This window comes from Centruroides vittatus, unplaced genomic scaffold (genome assembly GCF_030686945.1).
Source record: "Centruroides vittatus isolate TY-2023 unplaced genomic scaffold, ASM3068694v2 contig_18, whole genome shotgun sequence".
Lineage (NCBI taxonomy): Eukaryota > Metazoa > Arthropoda > Arachnida > Scorpiones > Buthidae > Centruroides > Centruroides vittatus.
In genome coordinates this window covers 4,761,608-4,787,491 of record NW_027121101.1, presented here as the reverse complement: position 1 = coordinate 4,787,491, position 25,884 = coordinate 4,761,608, and the positions used below count along the sequence as shown (strand labels likewise).

The 25,884-nt window shown below is 29.5% G+C and overlaps 1 protein-coding gene and 1 pseudogene across 4 annotated transcripts in view; one reads left to right on the top strand and one right to left on the bottom strand.

The window, feature by feature from the left end:
* The window catches only part of LOC136969594 (ankyrin-3-like), a 39,065-nt gene extending 13,918 nt beyond the window's left edge, over positions 1 to 25,147 (bottom strand). Inside the window, exons 1-8 of one of the 4 annotated variants that reach the window (XM_067263821.1) lie at positions 25,025 to 25,147; positions 24,282 to 24,408; positions 20,916 to 21,174; positions 9,720 to 9,959; positions 7,483 to 7,590; positions 779 to 977; positions 572 to 705; positions 311 to 474 (exon numbers count right to left, since the gene is read on the bottom strand). In XM_067263821.1, the coding sequence (XP_067119922.1) occupies positions 311 to 474; positions 572 to 705; positions 779 to 977; positions 7,483 to 7,590; positions 9,720 to 9,959; positions 20,916 to 21,174; positions 24,282 to 24,389 (1,212 nt within the window). In that variant the 5' untranslated portion in view covers positions 24,390 to 24,408; positions 25,025 to 25,147. Of the gene's footprint in view, positions 1 to 310; positions 475 to 571; positions 706 to 778; positions 978 to 7,482; positions 7,634 to 9,719; positions 9,960 to 20,915; positions 21,175 to 24,281; positions 24,409 to 24,937 lie in introns of those variants that run through there. The other 3 variants (XM_067263819.1, XM_067263820.1, XM_067263822.1) reach the window with 3 other exon arrangements.
* Positions 4,129 to 5,166, top strand: LOC136969665 (DNA-directed RNA polymerase III subunit RPC3 pseudogene; annotated as a pseudogene).
* Positions 25,148 to 25,884: the final 737 nt, after the last annotated feature.

Below are 25,884 nucleotides of genomic sequence, written 5' to 3'. Positions count from 1 at the left end.
AATCAGCCAAATATTGAGGTTGTAGTATGAAGAGAGTGTAAATGTGCCTGTTTACCTGAAGCAAACGACAACTATAACCAGTATAAAATTTCACTTATTGTAATCAAAATAAGTATATTTTAACTTCATGCTGTTTTGAGACATGCTAGTTCTGATAACATTAAAAGGACTTTGATTATAATAACATGATTCTACTGTAACTAACAAGATAGGCTATATCTAAAATACAATATTTAGATCCTTAGTAAATTATTTTTAATTAAATAATATTTTAATAATTATTATTATAAGATAAAAGTTTAATCGATACCTTACTATTTCGCATAATAGGATTAACGAAGGCACCCCAATCCATTAATACCTTACACATTTCTATATTGTTACTTATTGCAGCAGCATGAAGTGAAGTACGCCCATTGCTATTAGAGATGTTGACTGCATGGGGTTGTGATTCAAGTAACCAATAAACTAAATCTAAAAATACGATTTTAAAAAGTTTTAATTACAAATGCAAAACAAACATTGCATTATGAATTTGAAAATCTGCATAACATATATATAATAATAATACCTTTTCTTCCAGATTGAACTGCTTCGTGCAAGGCAACATCACCTCTGATATTTCTAATCCACAAATTAGCTCCATTTTTTGATAATATTTTTAAAGTTTCCAGTTGTCCTTTAGCAGCACCACAATGAGCAGGTCTATATTATGAAGATGTACTGTACAATGTATAATAACCAACAACAACATACATTTAAATGTTGATAATCTTACGTTCTTCCTTTGCGATCTTGGCGATTTGGTTCTGCTCCATATTTCAACAACAATTGAGTACAGTCTGCATGACCAAGAGTGACAGCATAAAAAAGAGCAGTGCACCCATTACTATCGATGATATCAACTTCGGCACCACATAATGTTACTAAAGTTTCAATGCAGTCGTTATGTCCTCGACTGGCTGCACAATGAAGAGCTGTCAAAAATATACAATATTTAATTTTAATTTCACCTCTACATTTTATATTTATTCAATATTTACTTTGCCTCTACATTTATTCAGGGTTTTCAATTTATTTCTAAAACTTCTAAGCAAGAAAATGCAAAGAAGAAACCACAAAATACAAAATATGATTTTATTAAATTAAAAAAAAAAATCCAAAGTTACTGAAATCAGAGGATTTTTGTAGATTCTCTGTTAATGTATGTTAGTTATTAGTGATAAATCATATTATTTAATGTTGAATAATATAATAAAACATCTGATTTTGTGATTACATCCCACTACAGAAAGTAGAAATATTTACATAGGGATTTTTAAACAGATACATATGTCATTTATAGTTTGTTTTAACTTAATAGTTCTTAAAAGTAGCTATGCTTGGACTTCAGTCTGACATAGTACTGGATACTGACATCTACATGCTTTTATATTTACATCACCATAATAATAATTAAAGCATTAAGTATACTCATTGAAGTACACACAAAAAAATCTCACTAAAAAATATTGAATAATAAAATGTAATAGAATTTGTTCTTAAACTTATTAAAAGCAAAATATATTTCCTCCCTTCTTTTATGATTTAATTATAAAAGAATTAAATTAGAATAAAATATAAAAAATCAAAATTACTTATTGTGACATCGTCACAATGCCAGACTGCAATTTTCAATCATATTTTAAATTAAAAATATGATCTGGATTCAAATTATTAGTGTCTTGTCCCTGTACATCATACTTTTCCTGATAACAACAGAGTTATGCCGGTCATATATCTCTGTTCTGGGAAAAATTTCTGAATTGAAATCACATGACTCCCGGTCTATACCGTATATAGTTACGTGGGACCTCCTGCTCTTAAGCTTTCCACATCTGCTCTCGACTATCATCTATCTAACACCACTCTCGAGATTAAGAACGGGCTCGTACACAGTGAAAATTTATAGATCTACAATTTTTTCAAATTGCAGTCCAATAAGAGTATATCACGATGATAAATTTCAAATGTTTCGAATCTAAATCCAGTTTTAATTAACTTACACCAAATTTATACTGATTATAGTTGTGAGGACCCGAACGGGGGTCGACTAAAAGGGACGAAATTGGAGATTTCCATTGTTTAATGGATGATTTTTTTTCTGTATTTAAACAATGAAAGATGCGAATTCGAGAAACGCGCGCCGCGAAAGGAATCAAGTTCTGTCGCGACGGTGACCTCTCCCGCGCCCTCCATCGGGTTTCGAATTGGCACCAGGTGACAATAAGAGACCAATGGAGAGGCAACTTGGGGAAAAAGATTATAAAACCGTCGTTTCAAGGACAAAAAGGAGTTCTTGGATGCGCGAGTTTCCTCCGGTGGTGGTGTGTGCGCCCGTAACATCAGAAAGAAAGGATCCCTTCCGAACCCTGAGGAAGCACCGTGGATGTGTGATTGCCTAGCCATATCTGGATCATCGGATCGCATCGAGCTTCAGCAGCCAGAATACGTGCCATCCGCCCCGGGACCTATCGTCTTCTCGTCGTCCCGTCGAACTGCCGGACATCGGAACACGAACTTAGGACGAACTCTTTTGGGGACTGTCAGTCGCGCGTTTTGTGTGGTGTTACCTCTTCGAACAAGAGTAACTTGTAAGAAAACTTTTATGTTTATTAAACGGTTGCATTGATGGACAACCAGTCTCAGTGAGTCATCCACCCCACATGACCGTCTGACCGCTCGACCGCCTTTGCTTTCACCCCCTCCCGTCGGCTAACCCTACATAGTCGTACTAACTTTAAATTACATATTTCATAGACCAATTAAAGACCATTCTTAGGTCTTTTTCTGTGCAAAGGTCATTTTGACCCACTTTCACCACGATAAATAACTAAGTAAAATGGATTTGTAGCCTATGTATAAAGTCTATGATGTACTCTACTTTTACTTATTGATCATAACGACTTTTAAATTTCATAATATAACATTTTTTAATTTTAATTATTATGCGTTTGTGTCCTTTATCATAGCTTAAATTTATTTTTATATACGAAGTACATTTATCAATTAACAGGACTTATTATACTGGAAAATTATGGATGCAGATATTTAGTCTTACTGATCAGAAATAATATTTTTTATTTAGTTCACCTCACCTGGTGAACTAAATAAAAAATATTATTTCTGATCCATAATTTTCCAGTATAATAAGTACTGGAAAATTATGGATGCAGATATTTAGTCTTACTGATCAGAAATAATATTTTTTATTTTAATTTTATTTACAATTGTATTTATTAAAGCAAATATGATTACAATCACAGGTGGATGGGATTAGTTGAAGCAGCACGGAAAACATATGGAGTGGCACCAGTGTCATCAGTTAAAGTGTCCAGATGTTAAAATCCAGGACACTTTGACTTACAATAAGGTGTCCGTCTGGACACTAACTCATGACACTAACGCTTATGAATATGTAGGGAATAAGTTGAAAAGTAGACATTTTTTACAAATGTCTTGCATCATAAATTAAGTATATAAGAAACAATATTTGAAAAATGATTTATTCATTGTTGAAGGATAACAAAAACAGTCATAAGTATTTTTATTTTTGGTAAATGCATACCACATTTACAAATAACTACTGTTTATGTAGGCTGCACTTAAGGAACTCAGAACAAAATATCACAGAAATGATACTTAGACTAATAAAATAAGTTTTGTTTTATTTCTCTATATAAAGAAGATAGAAAAAATATCCTTGCGTCCTTCATGCATTAAATAATAAATTTTGATAATAGAGGAATTCAGCTAGAGCCATAATGATTTCTTCCTTTTCAACTCTGCTCACAATTCCTCTCTCACAGTTCATTAGCATGAATGCTACCAGTCGAGATTCAGTGTATTGCTGACCTTAATCTATTCTTTATATATTTTAATTTCTAAAAGGTTCGCAAGCTACTCGAGAAATTGGCCAAGTTAAAAAATATTGATATGCAAGAGCAAGTGTGGGATAAGCTTTCTGGTACATATTGTATTTATATGTTAATAACGTGCAGGTTACAACGTATAAGCCTACATTAATAATAAAAATTATAGATAAATGAGTAATATGAGGTAAGTCCATAATAAAACTTTCTGGGGAAGAAAACTCTCTTGTCCCTAGCATGTATCTTCAAGAACATGAAATGTTTAGAATTTGTGAACTAGAAATTTATGCACTCAATGAAGTAAGTAATGATGAGGGATTACCACCAGCAAAGAAATTAAAATTAAGAAACACTTCAACAAAAGAAACTATCTATTGGAGAGTTAATTTTGATCGCTTTCATCAGTATTTTAGGGATCAATGCATTATTAAAGCTGTGATATCACGATTTGATAACAAAACTGGAGACATTGTAAGGACATTATTACGTTCAGTTGAAACGAGAAGTAATCCTTGGGTTGAAACAACCAATCCTGTTCCTCGCCATGAATTATTGCAGATGTTGATAAAAGAGAGTAATATTACAGCAGATGAAATGGATGCATATCTTGCAGTCTTAATTGATGATTCAACATCATTTGTTTCAAGAGTAGATGAGAGAGGTGGCAGAATGTATGTAGTTAATATTAAGAAATCTTTGCAGAAATTATCAGAAGCCATAGCTATTTCAGTTGTTCAAGATAAATTTGATTCTAAATGCTGCAGAGTGTTTCGATTACTATTGATGAAAAGATATTTGGAAATGAAGCAAATTGAATATTTATCAGTGATGTTATCTAAAGATGCAAAAGAATACACATATAAAATGTTACAGGAAAATTTTATTACTGTTCAAGAAATACCACGTACTCCTGACCATGCACCTTCACGAACATTTTTTTTTTGTTTCATGTTGACTTGGTTCAGCTATGTCGATCATTATTAGATAGATGTTACAAAGTCATGTTTAATTCGATATGTCATAGAGAATTTATAAATAGGAAACACAAAAGACTTTTAGAAAAAAGCAGAGGGTGGAAACAATAACTGCAACCTTTCAACAGAGTGGTGCTGATAGTACACAGATTCAAGAAGTAGAAGAAATGATTTCACCACCAGAACATGCTCAGTTAGAGAGGGTTAAACAAAATACAAATAAATTGGAACATAGTGAGCTTACCCAGAGAACTTTCTCTGGGAAACTGGCTTCTATTTAGGAGTTGCACACGTGAAGAAAACCCGAAAAACTACACGCAGCCAGCCCGTTGGTTAGGCACGAACCAGTCACCAATTACCAGTGTTAACCACTCAGCTAGTAGTGGACACAAGTTTTAATTGTAATTGGGCTGCAATTTTAAAAAAAATTGTGGACGTATAAATTCATCTGCCTGTCCTTTCTTAATCTCGAGAACGATATTAAACAGATGAAAGTCGAGACCAGATATGGAAAGCTTAGGGGCAGTGGACCACTGTTAACTATATACAAACGTCTGGGCTAGACTGGAAGTCACGTGATTTTAATTCAAAAATTTTCCCTAGAACAAAGTTACATAGATGACTGGGAAGACTGTTATTATCAAGAAAATTATGATGTACTGGGGCAAGACACTATTAATTTGAGATCGCGAGTATATACCTCGTATTTTAAATATGCTTAAATTTTTTATCACGATGTCACAATAATTTTTGCTCGTTTTATAATAAAAATTTAGGCTACCCGGCGCCTCTGGAAATTTCCCGACTTCCCGATGGTCCCGTCACCCTCTTCCCTAATCACAATTAAAATTTCTTTCATCTTTTAAAAAGCTTTATTCTGACTTCTCACGACAATCAATACAAAACTATTTTAAAAACTTCTCAGATCCTTTCGAATACGCACATCTCCTTCCAAGATTCGTGAAACAAACTGTACTATCCTAAGTTTCGCATGTCTTTGTCGACAAAGCATTTAAAATACTCTTTCGCAATTCATGTCGAATAATGCAGAACCTTGGCTAAACGAGTCTCCGTTAATCAAGACTCTATCGTAATACGTGTGCTCTGCGCTCAGGGCCGTCTAGGTCCTTAGGTAGCTAGAAATTTTTCTCCGGATCCGAGAAAACTTAAGGGTCCGGTCCGTATTAGTTTTTCCCTATAATCTTTAATGTTACATATACTAATATATTTAACTACTATTTATTATCCTTGGGCTCCTTACGAACTTTCGACGTCCCTGTGTGCGCGCGCGTATAGTTTCAAATACTGCTAAGTCCATCTTTAAAAAGAAAAAAACAATTAGCTAAGCACTTGATCTTACGTATTTTCCTGTTCTTTTCAATGATGATTGTTATAAATTTCTAAATTAATTGCAAAACAGAAAAAAGGGATAAGAAGAGGGATGAATATTGGAGGTTAATTTCAAAATTAGCCATATTAAAGCCCTTTATGTTTCAGACACAGAACAAGTGGAGTTGACCGTTTTTGAAACTATACCTCAATTATTCGCATTAAAAACTAATACATTAACATAGTGGCCCACCCAGAGGGGCTCTGGCACCCTAAAGTAAAAGAAAAACCACACTAGAAAATTTTTCAAAATTTTTTTCTTAATTAAAATACAGTACAAAAACTAAAATAAATAAATAAGACATACAAAAACAAACAGAAAAATACCCGTTTAATGCATTAAACAGATTACTGTATCAATTAATCTGGAGAAAAAATATATATATATAATGTATGGATTAGTAGATAAAAATGGTGTCATTTCTTTCATCTGTAATATATTAAATGACTTCTAGAGTTATTAAACGAGTAAAATAATTTTTGTTATTATAAAACATCTGTTTCATCTGAACAAAATATAAATATAGGCTTACATTAAAAATTTTTGAAACTCCTAATTACTACTATTACACAGAAATGATATCTTTAATTAATAGTAGTATATATACCGTATATCTCGGCGGATAAGACGATAGTTGAATCATAAAAAAAGGCCCCGAAAATCCGGGGTCGTCTTATAGGACAGATACAAAAAAATTAGATTGAAATTTATATAAATTAAAACCATTATAAAAAACGGACAAACCGTAATTATTTACTAGTAGAGAGTAGGTATGTGCACAAAATAGAATAGCCCATACGACGTTTTTGCGAATAGTCAAGGTCATTGCCCGAATGCCCGAATCAGTGCGAATGTTTGCAACAATCGCAAGGCAGTGCCGCCAGATGCAAGAAAATAAAATTTGATGTTCTTTCAAAAAATTACGAATAGGACGTAATTGCCTATACGCTATACACTGTTATTATCCAGATGATAATCGCTGATCTAAACGAAATTCCCAGGCCATTGATAGTTTGGGGGTCGTCTTACAGGACAGATATATGCTAAAACTATAAAACTTCGACGAAAATCTATACCTCGTCTTATCTGAAGGTCGTCTTATCCGCCGAGATGTACTTATGCGTCAGCTTTTTTTAATTTTAAAGACAATTTATTTCATTCAAATTAACTAGAGAAATTTTACTGTAGTGCAAATCGAGATACTAACCTGTGAGTCCATCCTTATCTTCAGCATGGACGTTGGCTCCGGCATTCACCAGTGCGAGGATTGCATCGCTGCTGCCTGAAGGACAGTATGTTTTACTAGTTCTGGTCTCTTCAGCAGGGACGGACAGAGGACAGAAATCAGTATATATTTTCTAATGGGTGTCACATTTAAGTCCCTCGTATGCTATCTACAGTGCAACTATTGACATGCAGTGCATAGCGAATAATATACTTATTTAATTAATTTATAAAAAGTGCAATTTTTAAATAATCTAATCTAATTTTCTAAATGTTTACATATATCATACATAGAAAAATAAATTATGCTATAATAAATAAAAGTATGCAAAACTAATTTATATTTCTTCTATTAAAATAATTATTAACAGGGATAGCTAATAAAAGAAAAATCATATAAATAATGAAATTATAAATATTAACTACTAATTTCTTGCAGACTATTTTACTACACAAGTTTTTTTTTTTTTTTTTTTTTAATTCTACAGTTACTTTTGGGTTAAATAGCTAAAAATTCTCTATTGTTTTATACTTTTTACTTCACTATATCTTTGTGCAACTAGAGTGCATTTAACGGTTTCTATGGACATTGTGTAGTTAAGCCATGAGGTTATTTGTAACAACAGGGATCAAGCTTACGTTAGACCACAGAATGTTTAACACCCTCATTATTACGTATTGATATCCTTCTGTTATCCTCATGAAATTATAATAATGGAATTGATACTGTATTTTAATCAGATTTTTATAACATTTGACATTACAATATGGAAATATAAATTTTTAATGCAATTACTTTAATATAATGTCATCTTAAAAAAAATATTTTCATATAATTAAATTACAATAATCTACAACAACTTCTCGTATTGTTTCTATTGCAGTTCTTAAATAGATATATATTTCAAAATATCCATCTTAAAAATGCAATATTTATAACGTGCTTTATTTTAATATCCACTTTATATTTTTTTCAAATTACACTAAATTCAAATTTATTTAAAATATTACAATTATGAATTATTTTCGTTTAATACGTAGCACCACGGCTTTACGGCCAGAACCAATTTTCGTTCACTTCGGGAGGACCAGTCTATTAGGGTCAATTACAAAGAGTGAAAGGAGAGAAAGAACAACGCTCTGAGTCTAATTACTCAATAATTATTAGTAGCGAATAATAAACCAAATAAGAGGAACCAAATAAGATTCAAATACAAGTATTAGAAGCGAAATATTAATTTTTATGAATTGCGAAGATTTGAAAATGATATGTCCACGCATTATAATTTATTTCACTTTAATTATCCTATAAAAAATTACAATTCGTACGTATATAATCGTATTTATAAGAGGATTTTTAAAATAAAACACGCTAATATTTATTTTAACTTATAAAAAAATATTTCATGGGTTGCAATATATAGTCCTATACCATTTACAATATATACTGAAAACTATAAACTAAAAACCATCAAATTATTTATTATTTTTTCGTTTTTCTAATTGCATAGCGTTGATTTTTCAGATTACAATACTAAATTAAATTTTAAGGGGATAATATACTGTTAACTTTATTATCACTGGAAAAAACATCATTAAAATATTTATAAAGAATTAAATAACCTAGCATAAAGAATAACTTTATTAATATAAAATACAGTATAATTCATTATTCGGATCCTGAATTTGAAATGGAATCAAGGCAAACTTTCAAATAATTTATAAGAACATATTTTATGTGATGATAAGAAAGAAACGTATTGTAAACTGACACAAAGAAGCTTTATCAATTTGATCGTGAAAGCGAAGAGATAACTAGGTTAGAGATTATCAAGATAAGAGTCTCTCATCGATCGAATTTTATACCTTGTCCTTATTCCATTATTTTTTTTCGATATCGATATCTCATCCCCTTGAGAATCTTCCAATGCAGAAATTCTTCTAAGAGAATAAGAATAACCTCACAGGATATTATTAATCAGCCAATAATTTAGATCTATATAGGCTACTGTTATATTTCAGAATCTTGAAAAATTCGACTTTTAATCTGAGATGGCAAATGGCTTTTAAAATTTCAAAATTTTTCAATTTAATACGTTTTATATTTATAGTTTCAGACAATTATAAATATTCAATGATATTGATACAACTAAAACTAACTACAATTTTAATAATAATAATAATAATTTGAATAAACACGATAAGAATAAGCATGCATACCTGCACTAGCTGCCCATAGAAGTGGTTGACGGCCATCTTGATCGCTAACGTCGACTTCGACACCCCAACTCAATAGTTTTCGAAGGGCTGCTAATCCGATCTTTACATCGTTTCCCATTTCGCTATTAGGACCACACATCTGAGCGGCATAATGTATGGGATATGCTCCATGAATATCTGGTGTGGAAGGAAAAGCTCCCGCTTCCATTAAGATATCCAAACATGCCAATTCTCCACAAACTAGAAAGCATGAGAAATAATAAAAGTAAATGAATAATTACTTATAATATCCAATTTTAATTAGCTATTATGTTTACATTACACAAATATTTGGGAATTACTGTAGTTGATTTGAAAAATAAAGATTCTGGGTATAAATAATAATTAGTGATGGATTCATTTGAATGATTTGAATAATCAAATTATCATTCCAATGGATCATTCGGATCAGTAAATCTTTTAGTTCATGAAGATCTTGCAACTGCTCAGATGTCTAAAAACGATAATAATATTTTACAATTTCCATATTGAAAACTCCTCATTTTTATGCTTAAACTTTTATAATTCCATTATCAATAATGCAACCAATAATTATCTTTATCATTAATAAGTCAGTTTAATTGCATTAAATATATTTTAATTTATAAAATTATTAAATAGTCATAATATTGCTTCCGTGTTGGACGTATTTTAAAATACGCCAAACATGAAAGCAAATCTAAATACCCGTATATCTCGGCGGATAAGACGAGGTATAAATTTTCGTCAAAGTTTTATGGTTTTAGCATATATCTGTCCTATAAGACGACCCCGGATTTTGGGGGCCATTTTTTATGATTCAACTATCGTCTTATCCGCCGAGATATACGGTAACTCGTTTAATTAGTCATTGGTTTTTACGGCACATGATAGGAAACTGCTCGACTAATGTCTATATTCACAACCAAGGATTAAGAATTAGAAATTTAGTGTTCAGTGGTTTTATTCACTGGGTCACCGGTGGGCCAAAAAAAGGGGAGAGTAAATCATTAGAATGAACCCATCACTAATTGTAACTCTATATTATTTACATAAGTTATAATCATATTCAAATTATAAACTGATATATTTTTTTGCGATATTCAAAGTACACAGTATACAGTATTCTCATGACAGCTTCAATAATAAATCATCTCAAATATAACTAATCGATACAAATTTTAACGATTAGAATACGATTATTGCCTAATAAAGCATTAATACAGCATCTTTCTAAATATTTATTGTGCTTAATTTTTCAGGTTTCAAAAGGTAAAACTCTCTTATATTGTTTCTATTAACATTATTTTTATTTTTAATTTAATTGGACAGGAATTTATATTAGTTAAGTAAATTTAAAGTAGAAAATTAAACCAAGAGAAAATAATTCAAAGATTGTCATTTATTTAATTGTTCACTTAGAACATCGTTTTATATTGTATAGCCTACAACCTTGTATATTTTAGAATTTTTAAAACAATTTTTCAAATTTTCTATAGGCTACACCGAAATACGCAATTTTAATATTTTTAGAGTAAAATTTCAATTAATCGAATCACAAACGAGATTCGATTAATCGAAATTTAAGGTAAGATTAACAACATATGAATAAAAATACTATTAAAAGTAATTATAAAAGGTTATTGCAAACAGATCTTTTAAAATAAATAAATCCTAAATTTGTTTATAATTCATTAAATAGAATAAAAGATTATGAATTAAATTATTAACTACCTTGGACTTTAAAATTAATCATTTCTATAAAGAAACTTCATTATATCAGAGTGTAATACGGAGAATATGTCTAATAACTAGACGTATTCTCCATAATGATTCTGGATGTTAAACTTCTTCATACATCCTATTGCTTTTACTATTTTGAATAAAAGAATTAAAAATAAGAAGCCAAGTTTTAAAATATTCAAGACACAATAAGGATTTTATTTGTTCCTTTATTGTATCATATATAGCTTACGGATAAACTTTAATATCGGAACTTCGAATTCCATGCTACTTTCTCCTCTCAGCTATATTAAATTTAGATAATCATTTAAATTACCTAAGTTTATTAATTTATAAAGAGAGTTTTCCTAAAGTCGTCGATGTAAGCTCATCGACAGCTAACGGGTTAAGATGTAGTGTCAAGTTAGTTTAGGAAAACCATCCTAAGTGTTACGACTCATTGCTTACAAACTGTAGCCTTTTGGAACACCTTCGAAGAAATCGATGACTTTAGGAAAATTCAAATATAATATCTATAAAATTACTTTAAATTTTCGTTTCTTCTCCGTTTGTAGACATTATACTATATTCTTAACAGTTAATTCTGACATTATCGCTGTCTAACAATAGGCATAAAATTAAAATACCCAATATATTAGTAAATTTCATTTTTTTCACTCCGATATTCAAAATTCACATAAAAATTACACGACCAAAATTTCAAAAAAGTGAATAAATAATTCTTATTTTTCGAGTATTTTTATTTAATTTTTATATTTATTAGCATTTTTATTTGTCATAAATAAGACTATTTACATAAATCGATTGATAATATTTAAAAAAAAAAATGCAAAATATTTTACTTATTTGTTTTCTTTTGATTATCATTTGAATATCACGATCTAAATAAATTTTCTTCGAAATTCTGTGTTTTATTTATAATAAACTTTATTAGAAATGAACTCAAAAATCGATTTCAGTTCTTGGTTTAATATATTTCACGTGCCAATTTGAAAATTCACTTTTTAAATTTGTATGAATAAAATTAAAAAATTAATTTTGATTTCTTACTATTATTTTTTAAATATAAATTTTTATATTATTATTTAGGACAATAAAGCCCGAGTTATACGTATTGCCGAGAGTAACAAAAAAATATAAAAATTATGTCCAGCTTTTTTTACAGCATAAAAATAGCTAGGTCATTATAATTTAAGTAATTTGTGTAGCTAGATTGTTCATAAATCCACTAAATCTAACAAAAAACTTAGATAAATTGGCAACTCTGCTGAAAATTAGCAGCCTTCATAATATTTATTTTCACTACGATGATGCATAATGTCGTATAATTAATTTTTAAGCAGTCTGCCAATTAGTTTTTCGTACATACAGAATTGTACACCTACAGACTTAGTGATTAGTCTGATCTCTTACGTTAAATTGAGATAGCTTTTCGTTTTGATAACGAACCACAATTCATAATCGGAGACAAAAATGAATTTCATAATCACGGGATTTGTGCAAATACAAGTTGTTTACGTTAACCTCCACCGAAACGCTGCAATCAGTTCAAAAGCTTTAGTGTTTTTTCGTGTAAAAGTTCCCATTTGTCATCGTGAAATCATACTAGAGTTCCGCTTTTTGTCTCACTTTCGGCGCCTGGCAAGTTATATGCCAACTAAAATATAGTGGAGTGAGTACGGGAGATTTGCCCAAAATGTTCCCTCGTTATTTTTCAAAATTGTAGCTAGATGGCAACGGTTAGCCATTGGAAAGACTTCAGCTTGAACATACTTTATCATTCTCAATTAAAGGCGACCTCAGATAAGCGACAGTTGGCTGGCAGCTGCGTTGATGTTTAGTAAAAACATTGTGGTGAGTACATACAGTACATACATACATATCCTCACGTTCATAATACAAGAAGGGTGAACAGCAGGCAAAAGAAGACTACAATCTTACAAACTATTCAGCAGATATTGTGGCGAGTACTATATTCTGAACTTATGTTGCGTCATCCTCTAAGCTTGATAGGAATTGCGAAACGTGTAGCAAAACGTAATGCTTGACTTTTTATAATTAATTAAAAAGATATATTAGGAAACGTTTAAAAGCATGCAAGCAACTTGCAAAGTAATCGAAGGTAAAGTTTGTAAAACTCTGTGCTGAAAAAGTACGTCGAGTGAATCAAAATGATCCCATGTTATCATATTGCAAGGTAGCTAGAAACAATGCAAGATTATTATAACCAAATCTATGCTCACTAACCAGTTATCGCTGTTAACAAGTAACAATGCTTATTCGAATTAGTTAGCGAATGTAGTTATTATTGATTTTTAATCGTGCGGTTTTTTATTAAAGAAGTTTGTGCAGACAAGTTAATGTCTAGATACACATAGCGAATTCATTTTGAACAACAGAAATACTAATTTAGTTATCGAAGGGACTAAGTAAAAAAGTTTCTTTTTAAAAAAATTAGTAGAACTCACAAGAAAGAAAAGGCGACTTCCACAGTGCTTACGTCATCATCCTACTTTCAAAACATTCGAGAAAATAATTCCCAAAATCTCTAAGAATCTTGCCGAAAACCATTCTTTGCATCAAATCATGTTTCTCCAGCTGACGACGACGCACCGTGCTTTTATTGTGACGAGTTGTTTTCTCAATCCTAGTCAAAAGTGGAGACAGTGTCAATCCTGCAAGCTTTGTACTCATTAATCATGTGCAGGCTTGGACAAGGCTCCAAAAAACTTCATTTGTGATGGCCGTGGAACAAAATAATAATGTCAGGATCATTTGGCCCTGGGATACGGAGATTCTATGATCTTTATGATCCTGGGATTCTAATGCACTCAGTTAGTATTTTGCCCTGGGTACGAGGCAAGATAGTAACTGAGTACATGGAATAAAATTTATTCTTTTTACTTTGATATATAAATAAATGCAATTTTTTCTTGTCAATGAGTAATCTCGAGGTGTTTCTTTCAAATTCACAAATAAAATACAAGAATAGATAGTCTTTTATGCTTAGAGGGATTATTTTGAGACATCTCCCCTAACATTAAAATCTCAATCCTTAATATATACCAATTCAGAAAAAAGTATTAAGGAAACAGAGAATTTGTTACACATAAACAAGAATAAATGAAAAGAAAAAAAAAAGAATAGAACCGGGACCGTCAGATAGATACATATAAAAAGAATTAAAATTTGATATAAGTGGATTACGTATAACTCAGACTTCACTGTACATATATTTTTTCAGAGAAAAAGACTAATGAAGTGATTACTGGTAAAAGAGTGAGTAATCAATAGAAAAGTAATCATATTTTTTCAAATTTTATTTAATGTAGATAACTTGTAACCATTTTTATTATGAAATTCGTGCTAAATTCGATGTATTTCAGTCGAAACTTATATTTATAATTTTAAAATGTTTTAAATTCAATATAAATATTCATCCAATGTAGAATTATAAACCATTCTAAATATAGAAATGTCTTCAATTAGTTAATATCTTAATATATAAAACGAAAATTATAATTTACGCCACATATTTTCATTAGACAAAAACGTTTAATTTCTGAGTTTAAGTACATTTTATCTACTTTAAATCGGTTTATTTAATTTCAGTTTAATTTTTTATTTTATATGATAAAATTTACATTTTAAATATAACAAGTAAAATAACTACATTTATATAAAATAAATTTTTGTTGAATATAAATTACATTTATTAGAAGTGCATAAGTTCTTGATCTTAACATTATAATTAAAAAATTTTATATAAATATAGTTAGTTTATAAAATAATTCTCACTAAGTTTATTAAAAAGTTCTTGAAGGAGTAAATTATTAATTAATATGAATTTATTTCCAATTTTTTTGGCAATAATACATTAAAATTTTAATTTTCTGTAAGACTTAAATCTAATTATAAAAATTATAAGTTAGATTTCAGTCTTCTAGAAAACTTTTCTAGATATATTTTAATTTTTCCAGAAATATTTCCCAATCTTAATAGCATTAAAAAAATTCTTTCTGTGTAAAGTACAGTACATGTACAGAAGGAAATAGTTTATCTATTTTAAAATGGAATTTGTAAACAAAATAATATCAGTATTTAGTCTGTTTTGTAGCGTGTTAATTTTTTTTTTTCATTTGGAATACATTCCTCGTCAAACAACAACAAATGTAGAACACAATTATTATTTAATTTTGTTTTAAAGTTTAAAAAATGGGATTCAGAAACTATGAATCTTTATCATCTTCAACAAAATTGATCAATATACAGTATTTGATAGCGATGCTTTCTAACAATACTCTGAAATAAATAAGGAGAAAGAGACTTATTTTCAAATATGTTAATTATAGTAACACATGATAAAAATGTCGTTGCGTGTACACTGAAGTTTAGATCATTATCAGCTGCAAACTTAAAACAATTCATACATACTAAAACGTTTAAAGACCGAACTATATCAATATAATAGATACATTTACATATATCTTATTAAGTTAGCGATACTATAATAATAAATCTAATAACTCGACTCCGTTAATAAACTTCAATAAAATTAGTAATGGAAAATTGCATTCTTAGAATCATATTCTTTAACATAATACCGCATTAAATAAATAGTCTGGTGTTAATTATTATTATTTTGGCCTGAATAATTTACAGAACGAAGAGATAATGAAAGTTATTATGAGAATAGTAATTGTGCTTACAAAGTTATGAAAAAACAAGTGGAAGCCACTTTTAAAAATATTAGATAAATTTTGCAAATTAAATTCTGTTATTATTATAATTAATTTGATGTTCAGTAGAATTTTTATGATGCTGTATTGAAGAACTTTTGTTTTGCTTTATAGGGATTCCGCTTTCATGTCCCTAATGGGACTCTATCTATCAAATCGATTATACAGTAAAAGAATACAGATTCTATGATTAAGTCACTACGTTTTTAAATAGTATATGTTCACCCTAATTACCTACAATAAAGTTTCAAATATGAAAATTTTATAAAATGTCTAAAGAATACTTAAATCTTAACCTTTGTAAATCATTTTCTTTTTCTTAATTATTGGAAATAATATCAATTTTTTAATTCTTAATTTTATTTATTAGAAATAAAAAATATTTATATTATCATAAATTATTAAATTGTATAATTAAAATAATTGTAAGCTAACTTCGGTTCTTCCGACTCGATATATTCATATATTCAAATACTCATAGCAATTTTCGGGCGTTTTTCGGCTGAAAATCGCTATGAATGTTTTGGATCTTATGAGATCTTTAATAATTATATGACCTGACGAAAATATTATAGAAAAATCAAGCTTTGAATAAAATATATTGAGAATTCATAACCGATTTGTCGTAAGATTATGATATCAAGTTTTACATGAAAATCTAAACATTAAAAAGGTGTGTTATAAGCTGTCCTTAATCAAGAAAAGAATTTGACGTCAAAATTAAAAATCACGACTCCCATAATTACATTAAAAGGGATATCGAATTTGAATTTATTCTTAATATACAAACTGTTAATATGGTTTATTTGAAGTTATAAAACGATTAGAAGAATGGTACTATAAAGAGTAAGAAAAATGATTAAGAGAAAACTGAATCGTTCATTATGATAATGAAAATAACAGAAAACTGTGTTAATAATATAAATTTTTCGATACTTTATTCTGTGAAAGCGCTTTTAGTGATATTTTTGTACTTAAATTTGAAAAGAATTTTAAAAGAAAGATTAAGAAAATTAAATATGAAATACTGATTGAGGAAAATTTTAAACAACCTGATAAATTTCGTTTAATTAATTTAGTATGTAACTTTAAGCTGTTTAACCTAATAAAAGAAATTATGAATATCTCTGAACTAAAAATAAGTACAAGATTTTTGCAAAATAGAAATTCCTAATGAATTTTTTACAGTGTAACAAGTGCCTCACGACAAAGCAAAATTACACACACGACGACCATATTCGCAGAAATTTGTTGCGACCAAGGGGGTCCGTACATTAGGGCACTTGACCCTATTTTTATAGCTTGTGTTTCTCCTTTGTGTAGTCTGCGGGCGCCGCTGGTTGTTACCTGTCTAACTCTTTCGTCGTGAGACAGTTTGTTACTTCGATTTCATAAAGTTTTCATCCAGAAATTCTTCGAAACATGAGAAAATAAATGTTTCGAAAGTCTTTAAGATGAAAATTGCTCGTGAAAAAATTTTACAAAAAATTTTAAAAAATAGCGCATAAAATAAACAAAATTTGTAAAAATTTCTTTGTAAATTTCTCTTAAAAATACGAAAATATAATAAAAACATATTCGTTCAAACTCAAGAAAACATCACAACTCTGTAAATACCGCCCATACAATGCAATCGTGATTTACACAGGTTGTACACGACCAAATTAAAAATACATTTATAATCGGAAGGATGTGTCCGCCAACACACAATTTGTCACCGATTTGACAGTTTTACAATTATTTTATCAAAAAATTTTAAAGTACACTGTTTTATAATTAACATTAAAATTTTTTTATTTTATTTATGTTTTATAATTAACATAAATAAAATAAGATTAAGTTAAATTTACAAGGAAAATTCACACTTACTATCTAAGAACTTCAAAACACTTCATTTGAATTTTTTGTGAAAATTTAATTAAAAGTTATTTTAACAATAGAGGGAAAATATAGGTAATAAGTATAAAAGTAAATACAGGTGCAAGTATTAGCGAGGTTGAGGCCGACGTTTTCAACGCGAAAACCTGTACGTCGGACGTTCAGCGCCGCCTTCCTGTAAGCGTAAAAGTTTGACAATGGCGTTTGCAACGTCGAGCATGATTCCACCGACTTTCCAAACGCCATTGTCAAACTTCTAGGCTTACAGGAAAGCGGCGCTGAACTTCCGACGTACACGTTTTCGCGTTGAAAATGTCGGCCTCAACCTCGCTATTAAATCATTACGTATCAAAAATTGAAGAAGAGGTCCGCTTTATGAACTTCTTTTACTATGCACGAATATCTAGCACGTTACTTAAATCTCAATATACGCATAAAAATGAATTTATCATTATTATTTACTTGTATTATATGTACGCGTTATTTCAAAATGAACTATGAACCATACAAGAAAACCGTGCATATCATAACTGCATTGTAATTGTTTTTACATAAAATAATTTATAATTATAACAATACATACTATAGGTTTCTCATTTCCCGATAAATCCTAGGATATAATTAATTATTTTTAAGATATAAAATAAATATTCAAATCGAATGAGATAATTATTTTTCATTTTTTAAAGTAATTTAATACGTTCTGCAACCTCCAAAATAATAATATTCATAATGCTGTAAAATATGTGTTTAAAATTACCTTTGAATTACGTAGAAATTTTCACAAATAGAAAGAAATTTATTAAAGTTTGTTGGAAACTGCTTACAACAAAAATGCCTTTGAATTAAGTCAAAAATTTAAAGAAAAAATGAACTTAGATCCAACTTCTAACTTAAAAGGTAACTTTTGTTCTTTGAATAAAACATAATACAAAATATTATTGTAAATTTTTATAATAAGATTTTAAAAAGCAAAGATGGTCAATACTCCAATCACTCGATCTGGTTCTTATTTTAGTAATGAAAAGTCCTGCTACCGAGAATGCCCTTTCCGATTCAATTACGAGGGTGGAATCGTCTTTAATGCATTTAAGAGAAGACGGATGTTATGTGTTTTTTCACCTGTAGCCTGGAAGATTTTTAGTTCGTTTTCGAGATGCGTTACAGTACTTCTTTTTCTCTCTAGTATTCTTGATTTATCTACCTCGGCTGCTTTAATAGCGACATCAAGCTTATAGCCCAATAATTCGGCAGTTCGTTTGGCTTTAGTAATCAGGTTTGTGAAGAAAAATAAGGTTCTGACAAGTAAAGAATTTGCAGAGTCCTGTCGCAAATAGACTACATATTGATTATTGACAATCTGTGACATGCCATAATAGCAAGCTTAAAACTAAAAAATACAAATATATTCTGAAAGTTCATGAGTTAATTATACTTTCTATTTGCAAAATGTCCTCAACCTTAACACAAAATAAGAAAAAAGTGAACTTTTAAGAAATTTGCGGGATTTCCCGGAATGAGAAGAATTCCCCGGGTTAAAAAACAGCCGGGATATATATATATATATATACACTGTGAATATCTATTCTTATGTATACATATGAATAGCATGTATACTTTATATATGTACCGAATTCTGTAAGTAAAAAATACCCAACTAGCTACATATAAGTATGTATCCTTTAATTATGATTAAGATATTCTAATTAAAAATAAATTTAGTAGACGAACTTTCCATAAAAGAAATACTATATGCCCTTAATTGGTCATTGGTAACGGACAAGCTCTTTTTTAACTGAGAAACTTTTATCGTTTAATATCTTATTGCCAAAATAATATTATAGTTTAAATATAATTGTATTTATAATAAATTGATGTATTAAGCTACTTATATAATCCATCCTGTGATTATCTCATTAATATTTTCTTATATTTAAAAATTACTTACTGTGGTAGTTATTAAATTCGGTAAGAATATTTTATTAATTTGATGGTTTAAATCAAATTAATAAAAGATTATTTTGTTCATTATTATTAACTTTTGAAACAAAATTTCAATTTGTATGATAAAAAATAAAGTATAATCATTAGATTTAATTACAAAAGAAAATGCAATAGATTAAAATGATTTTTAGGTTCAAATAGTTTAAATTAGAATTAGTACAAGGCAACAATAAAATTATTAACACAATATGTTAATAAAAAAGGACTGTCTCTGAATATTTCTATTTTAATTCCTTCTCAATGTCAGCAATCTTACCAACTCAAAATTATCTAGCGCTTTTCCATATTCTTCAGCTTCTTTTTTCTGTTATTTAAATAATTTTCAAAACAGAAAATATAATCAAAAGTTTGTTTTGTTGGCCCGACTTTTTAAATTTTTGAGAAAGAACCGAAATGAAAAAAATATATTTGACAATCCAGTATAATGATGTAATAAAAAACATATTATTGGATTGATTTACATACTAAATTGATTTGCAGATAATTATTAAAATTTAATCATTAAGAATTAAATAATTTTGTTCGTTATTTAGAGAGTTTTTTAATGAAGGGCGCCATAACAGATTCGTTTTATTAGTAACACCGTGTCTATAATATTAACATTTAAATCAGACAACAGAAATAACCGAGGCTCTTAAGACGCGACAATCATTGTGAAAGTCCGACTACGGGTCTTGTCTGAGGAACAGGACACGACATACAGTATTCGTGGTCTGAATATTCGGTCGTCTATTAAAACTCGTGACAGGCCCGAATGGATTTTTTAGTATCTATAGTACAGGAAGAATTAAAAAACATCCAATTATAAACTTACCCGTAGCCCAGTGGATAGCAGAATGTTTTTCGTTATCAACACTGTTAATATCGGCTCCTTTCCGAATCAAGTATTTCGTCATCATTTTATTGCCACTAATAACCGATAGATGCAAAGCAGTATAACCTTCCTCATCTTGAACATTTATTAAAGTAGGATCAGCAGTCAATATACATTCAGCACACGCCAAAGTTCTGTTTTCTGCACAATAATGAAGAGGAGTCTTTCCTGTACGATCGTGTCCGATAATTAGCGAAGGCTGAAACGATTCAATTTTACCAAATAAGAAAACTAAATATTGGTTTATAAATTTTGTAACAAATTGTATTACGCTAAAATCCAACATGTTTCATTGAAATGTGATATGGTTTACTTTTTCAGTTGTATTGAGTATTGATATAACACAATTAAAATAATAAGTTTTAATTTATTTAATGTTAAAACAGTTTTGTTGCTTAAACTCAGCAATTTCTATTTTAACTTTGATGTTATTTTTAACCACTACAATATTTTATAAACATGGAAAATTCTGTTTAATTTTTTGCGTGATAACATCATAATCTACGATATCGTGTATCGATTCATATTACTAATATTTGTGTTTCTAGCATAGACGCAAATTAGATTTTATAAATTTGTTTCTGGATTGTGAGGAAGCACGAATATGCGCTTCTTGATTTTTCGAGTGTTAATGACTGAATTTGTCTCGATTGCATAATGTTGCGATTGACTTTTCATTAAAAATTCTTATTCGTTTAAACTGAAGAGTATCAACAATGAAAATCTATAAATTTGATATTTATTACGATTCTTTAAAACAAAAAGAATTATAAAAATTACTTATTAGACATTGAAGCAAACTTTGTAACTATTATTAATATAAAGCACAGCATTATAAAAATTTAAACTTAAAAGCTTTATTATTAGTTTTAAAATTATTCTAGTAATAAGAGGTTATGTGAAAGTATTTACGTCTTCTGTCATATTAATTTGATAAATAAAACTATCGCGAAACTTTACGAAATATGGTCCATATCTCTCGTCAATTTTAATTTGATTACCTTGTTTATAAAATTAAGATTTACAGAATATTTTACTTCATAATAAAATTAATTATTTTCGCGAAATGACAAGTTTTGTAATTCAGATAATCAAATTTTGCACCGTTTCTAAACATAGAAGGTAGTCTTTTTTTAACGAAAAAAATTATTTAATAATAATTTTTCAAATATTTCAACTTTAACAAATATTTCGTTACCTTATCACTATATATAAAAACTTATGATATTCACAAAAACTCAAAGTAATTTAACATATAAAATTACTAAAAGAAAACTATAATTATGTTCACTTGAGCTTGCATAGAATTCATTTTTATAAAATACAGGTATACCTCGTCTTACGTCGGTAATTGGTTCCAGGAGAGGCGACGTAAGTCGAATTTACTTGTGTAGTTACGACGTAAGTCGAAACTACGGTGGAAAACGCCAATAATGAGCGCTTAAAGACCGCTAAATAAGACGACAACACAGAAACACAGATGTTTTCGTGTTTCGTTCTCTAGGATTTATGATGATTATATTAACATTTACTGTAAATGTACATATTTTATTATGATTTTATGTGCTTTTAACGCTTTTCTAGTGATATTACGACTTCAATATTTTGTGGCGGACGAATGTAAAGTCGAATAAAATGACTTAAACTTGATTTTTATTTTTCCATATACTTTTTTGACAAACGACGTATAATCGAGAACGACGTAACTCCAGGTATACCTGTAATTCATGTTATAGTTTTAAGACAACATAAAATTATCAATTTTTGCAATTAAATTGCGCCAATGCAACCAGGCAATCCAACCAAATTAATTAAATTTGGTTGGATTATGAAATTATAATAAAATATGCGCTTGGTATATTCACAATATTTTTGCTAACTCTCAAAGTCGTTGGTTTCATTGTTATTTTATTTTATCTTTCCTATGCAGACTAACTTAACATTTTGATAACCACATTAATTCATTTTTAGAAAACTGTCCTTCAATTTTCGAATGACAGATAATTAATTTTATACTCCTATAATATATCAGTTCAGTGGTGCTGATAGATGAATTCATTTTATGGTCTAGCGGGACATTTTGTTAGATCATACATATTTAAAAAAAAGCTTTGATGCGTTCGTTTAATGATCACTTTTTGATTGAATTTATATACAATATAATATTTTAGTGAAATTCAGAATTATATAATTTTAGAAATTAATTCAACTATCTTAACTGATGGTTCTACAAGTATATTCTTTTAAGGAACTAATTGGTTGTTACTGTTATAATAATAGTTGTTATTATTATTGATTTTAAACTTTTAAATTTTTGAAGGTTAAGCTGTACTTTAAAAAATCTATTACTAATTTCATAGAACTGAACTAAATATAGTCTTTCCAACACCGCATTAAATAGCATATTCATTTTAGTTTTTACAATCGATAGGGTGAGGTCCTACTAAAAATTCTCAAAATTTTGTTTAGAAGTTCCACGTGTAAAACGATATCAGCTTAATTTACACAATTTTATTTTATTTTTTCTAATTATTTACTAAAGTAAATATATTCCATAATTTAAAATTGACTTCAAATATATATCATATAACATATTTTACAGTTTATAATAAGTATAAAAATAATATTTATATATTTAATAACAATAATAATAACACAAGTAAAGATATGAAGGTTGCATTTTTAGATGTTAAAGTTAAATGTTTGCAAACTTTTTTAACATTAAAAAATATATCGAAATTCTCGACAGAAATCGTGAAGGTAAATAAACTTTTAATTGTTATATAAGAAAATGTAAATGTCTGTAAATTAAAGTAGAATTAATTTAACGGTGATTTGTTTTGGGAAGCTCAAAACCATTTACGTAATTTAAGAAAAGCAACAGAATGCACTAAACTACCGATAAGCTCGTAGGTGGGGCACTTCATTAGGTCATAAGTGTCCACACCCAGCAATATCAAGGACAAGCAAATCGATAATAACGATGCCGTTACACCCTAACGATTTTTAAAATAAAATTTAATTATGTAAGGAAATGGAAGATGACATTAACTTCAAATTACATACCATCATCCTTTTAAGATAATGCCTAATTTTTAACTTACGAATTCTTAAATCACTCGTGTCAAATAACAGTAAACTTCACTTGTTTTATGAAACTTTCGATAATTTGGGTATCGAAAAATAAACTTTTCTCACAATTGTAACTGGCAAGTAACGATATAAATAAAAACGAATGATGATTTTTCTTCGGCGAAATTGTATTATTAAAAAAAAAATAAATAATAATAATAAACAATCGCCTACCTTCCTCTGTAATATAGCTTTAACTTCGTGATCCAAGCCTTGTTGACAAGCGACCATTAACGAATTTAAACCAGCCGAAATGGGTCGTTGGCTCGGCGGCAGATCCATAACACGAGAGTGAAGCAACCTAAAAAGGTACAACAACCTGATCAGTTTTAATGCAATTCACTTTGAGTAATTGGAAAGTAAAATCCCACGAGAATCATTTTTCATACGCCTGCTAAGTTTAATAGAGAATTGTTCTTTCCTTAATTACGGGTACGCAGCCTCATTCCAATGATATAAATTTAATTACTATATTCAATATGAGAAATTTATTTTCCTCGACAATGTGGGCTTACATTATTATAACTGTTTACGGGAAGATGCGCGTGCTACTCACATGTTTAATTTTCTCCACGACTATTTAAAATTCACAGCTTACTAATTCATTTACACCTTGCGCTTAAGATTCTGCCTTATTTGAGCAGAAATTCTTGTTGTAGGACAGAAATAAGTTGGATAATGCATTTAACTTTCGGCGTTAACGCATTCATCCATAAATTTGCAATAAATTACGTCATAATAGCGTAAGACAATCCGACATTTTTTAAAAAGGAAAAAGTTGCTTATTTTTAAAATAAATGAACGTTTATCGACCGGGTAATTTCACTTACCGATGATGATTCCGTCGCCTTTGAACCGTGACGTCATCCATGCTGACTACAAGGTTGACGCACGTCCTTCGTTATCAAATAGCTTACCTGATATGTTTTTGGCTATTCCTTCGTCTGTGACCGAATTGCCATCCGAAATCCCAACTACGCGATGTTGTCGATATGAGGTAACCATGACTACCATACTAACTTGACGTCACCAGACATGTTTTTTTCATAACCATAGCAACCACGTGAATTTAGACAATTTTTCCATTTTAAATTTTTGTCCACGTTAAAAATAAATAATATTTATTAAACTGCATATTTATTTTCGCATTGTAAACGTTTTACAGAAACGATCAATTATAATATTGTTTACCAACGATCTACATTTTCCATAGCTTTAAGTAGACGAGTCGGGTCATTCCAGATTTCGTCCGACCAAATGTTACTGTACGACGGAGAATCTATGGGGAAAACTTCGCTATCGCTCATTAAGCGGACTTTAATAGCCTTTATGGGGATTTTTAATTTATTTCCCGCTTCCTTATCATCTCGGGTTTCAACCTCCGTCTTCCCCTTCTTCTTCTTTTTACAATTTTCCAATTCGGAAGAGGATAATCGAAAGCACAAATCCGCGTGGAATTTCATTAAATCCGAAACTTTCTTTTTGTTTATAGTTTCGAGATATTCTGACTTTTCTAAAGTTTCCAGTAAATTTAACTGTTCCTTCAGCATTTCGATTAAACGCGAATTGGCCCGATGCTTGGTCTGTTTTCTTAGTCGCGATTCGATTGATTTTAACTTTCTCTCGCACGCTTTCATTATTTTAACATCAGCGTTTCTGTTTTTCGAATCCGAGAAGCGACGTGTCTTTAACGGCGGGCTTTCATTTTCGGGATAAATGGAATCCAATAAACTGATCGATTGATCGCCGATCGATGATTGACTAAGATTCGATTCAG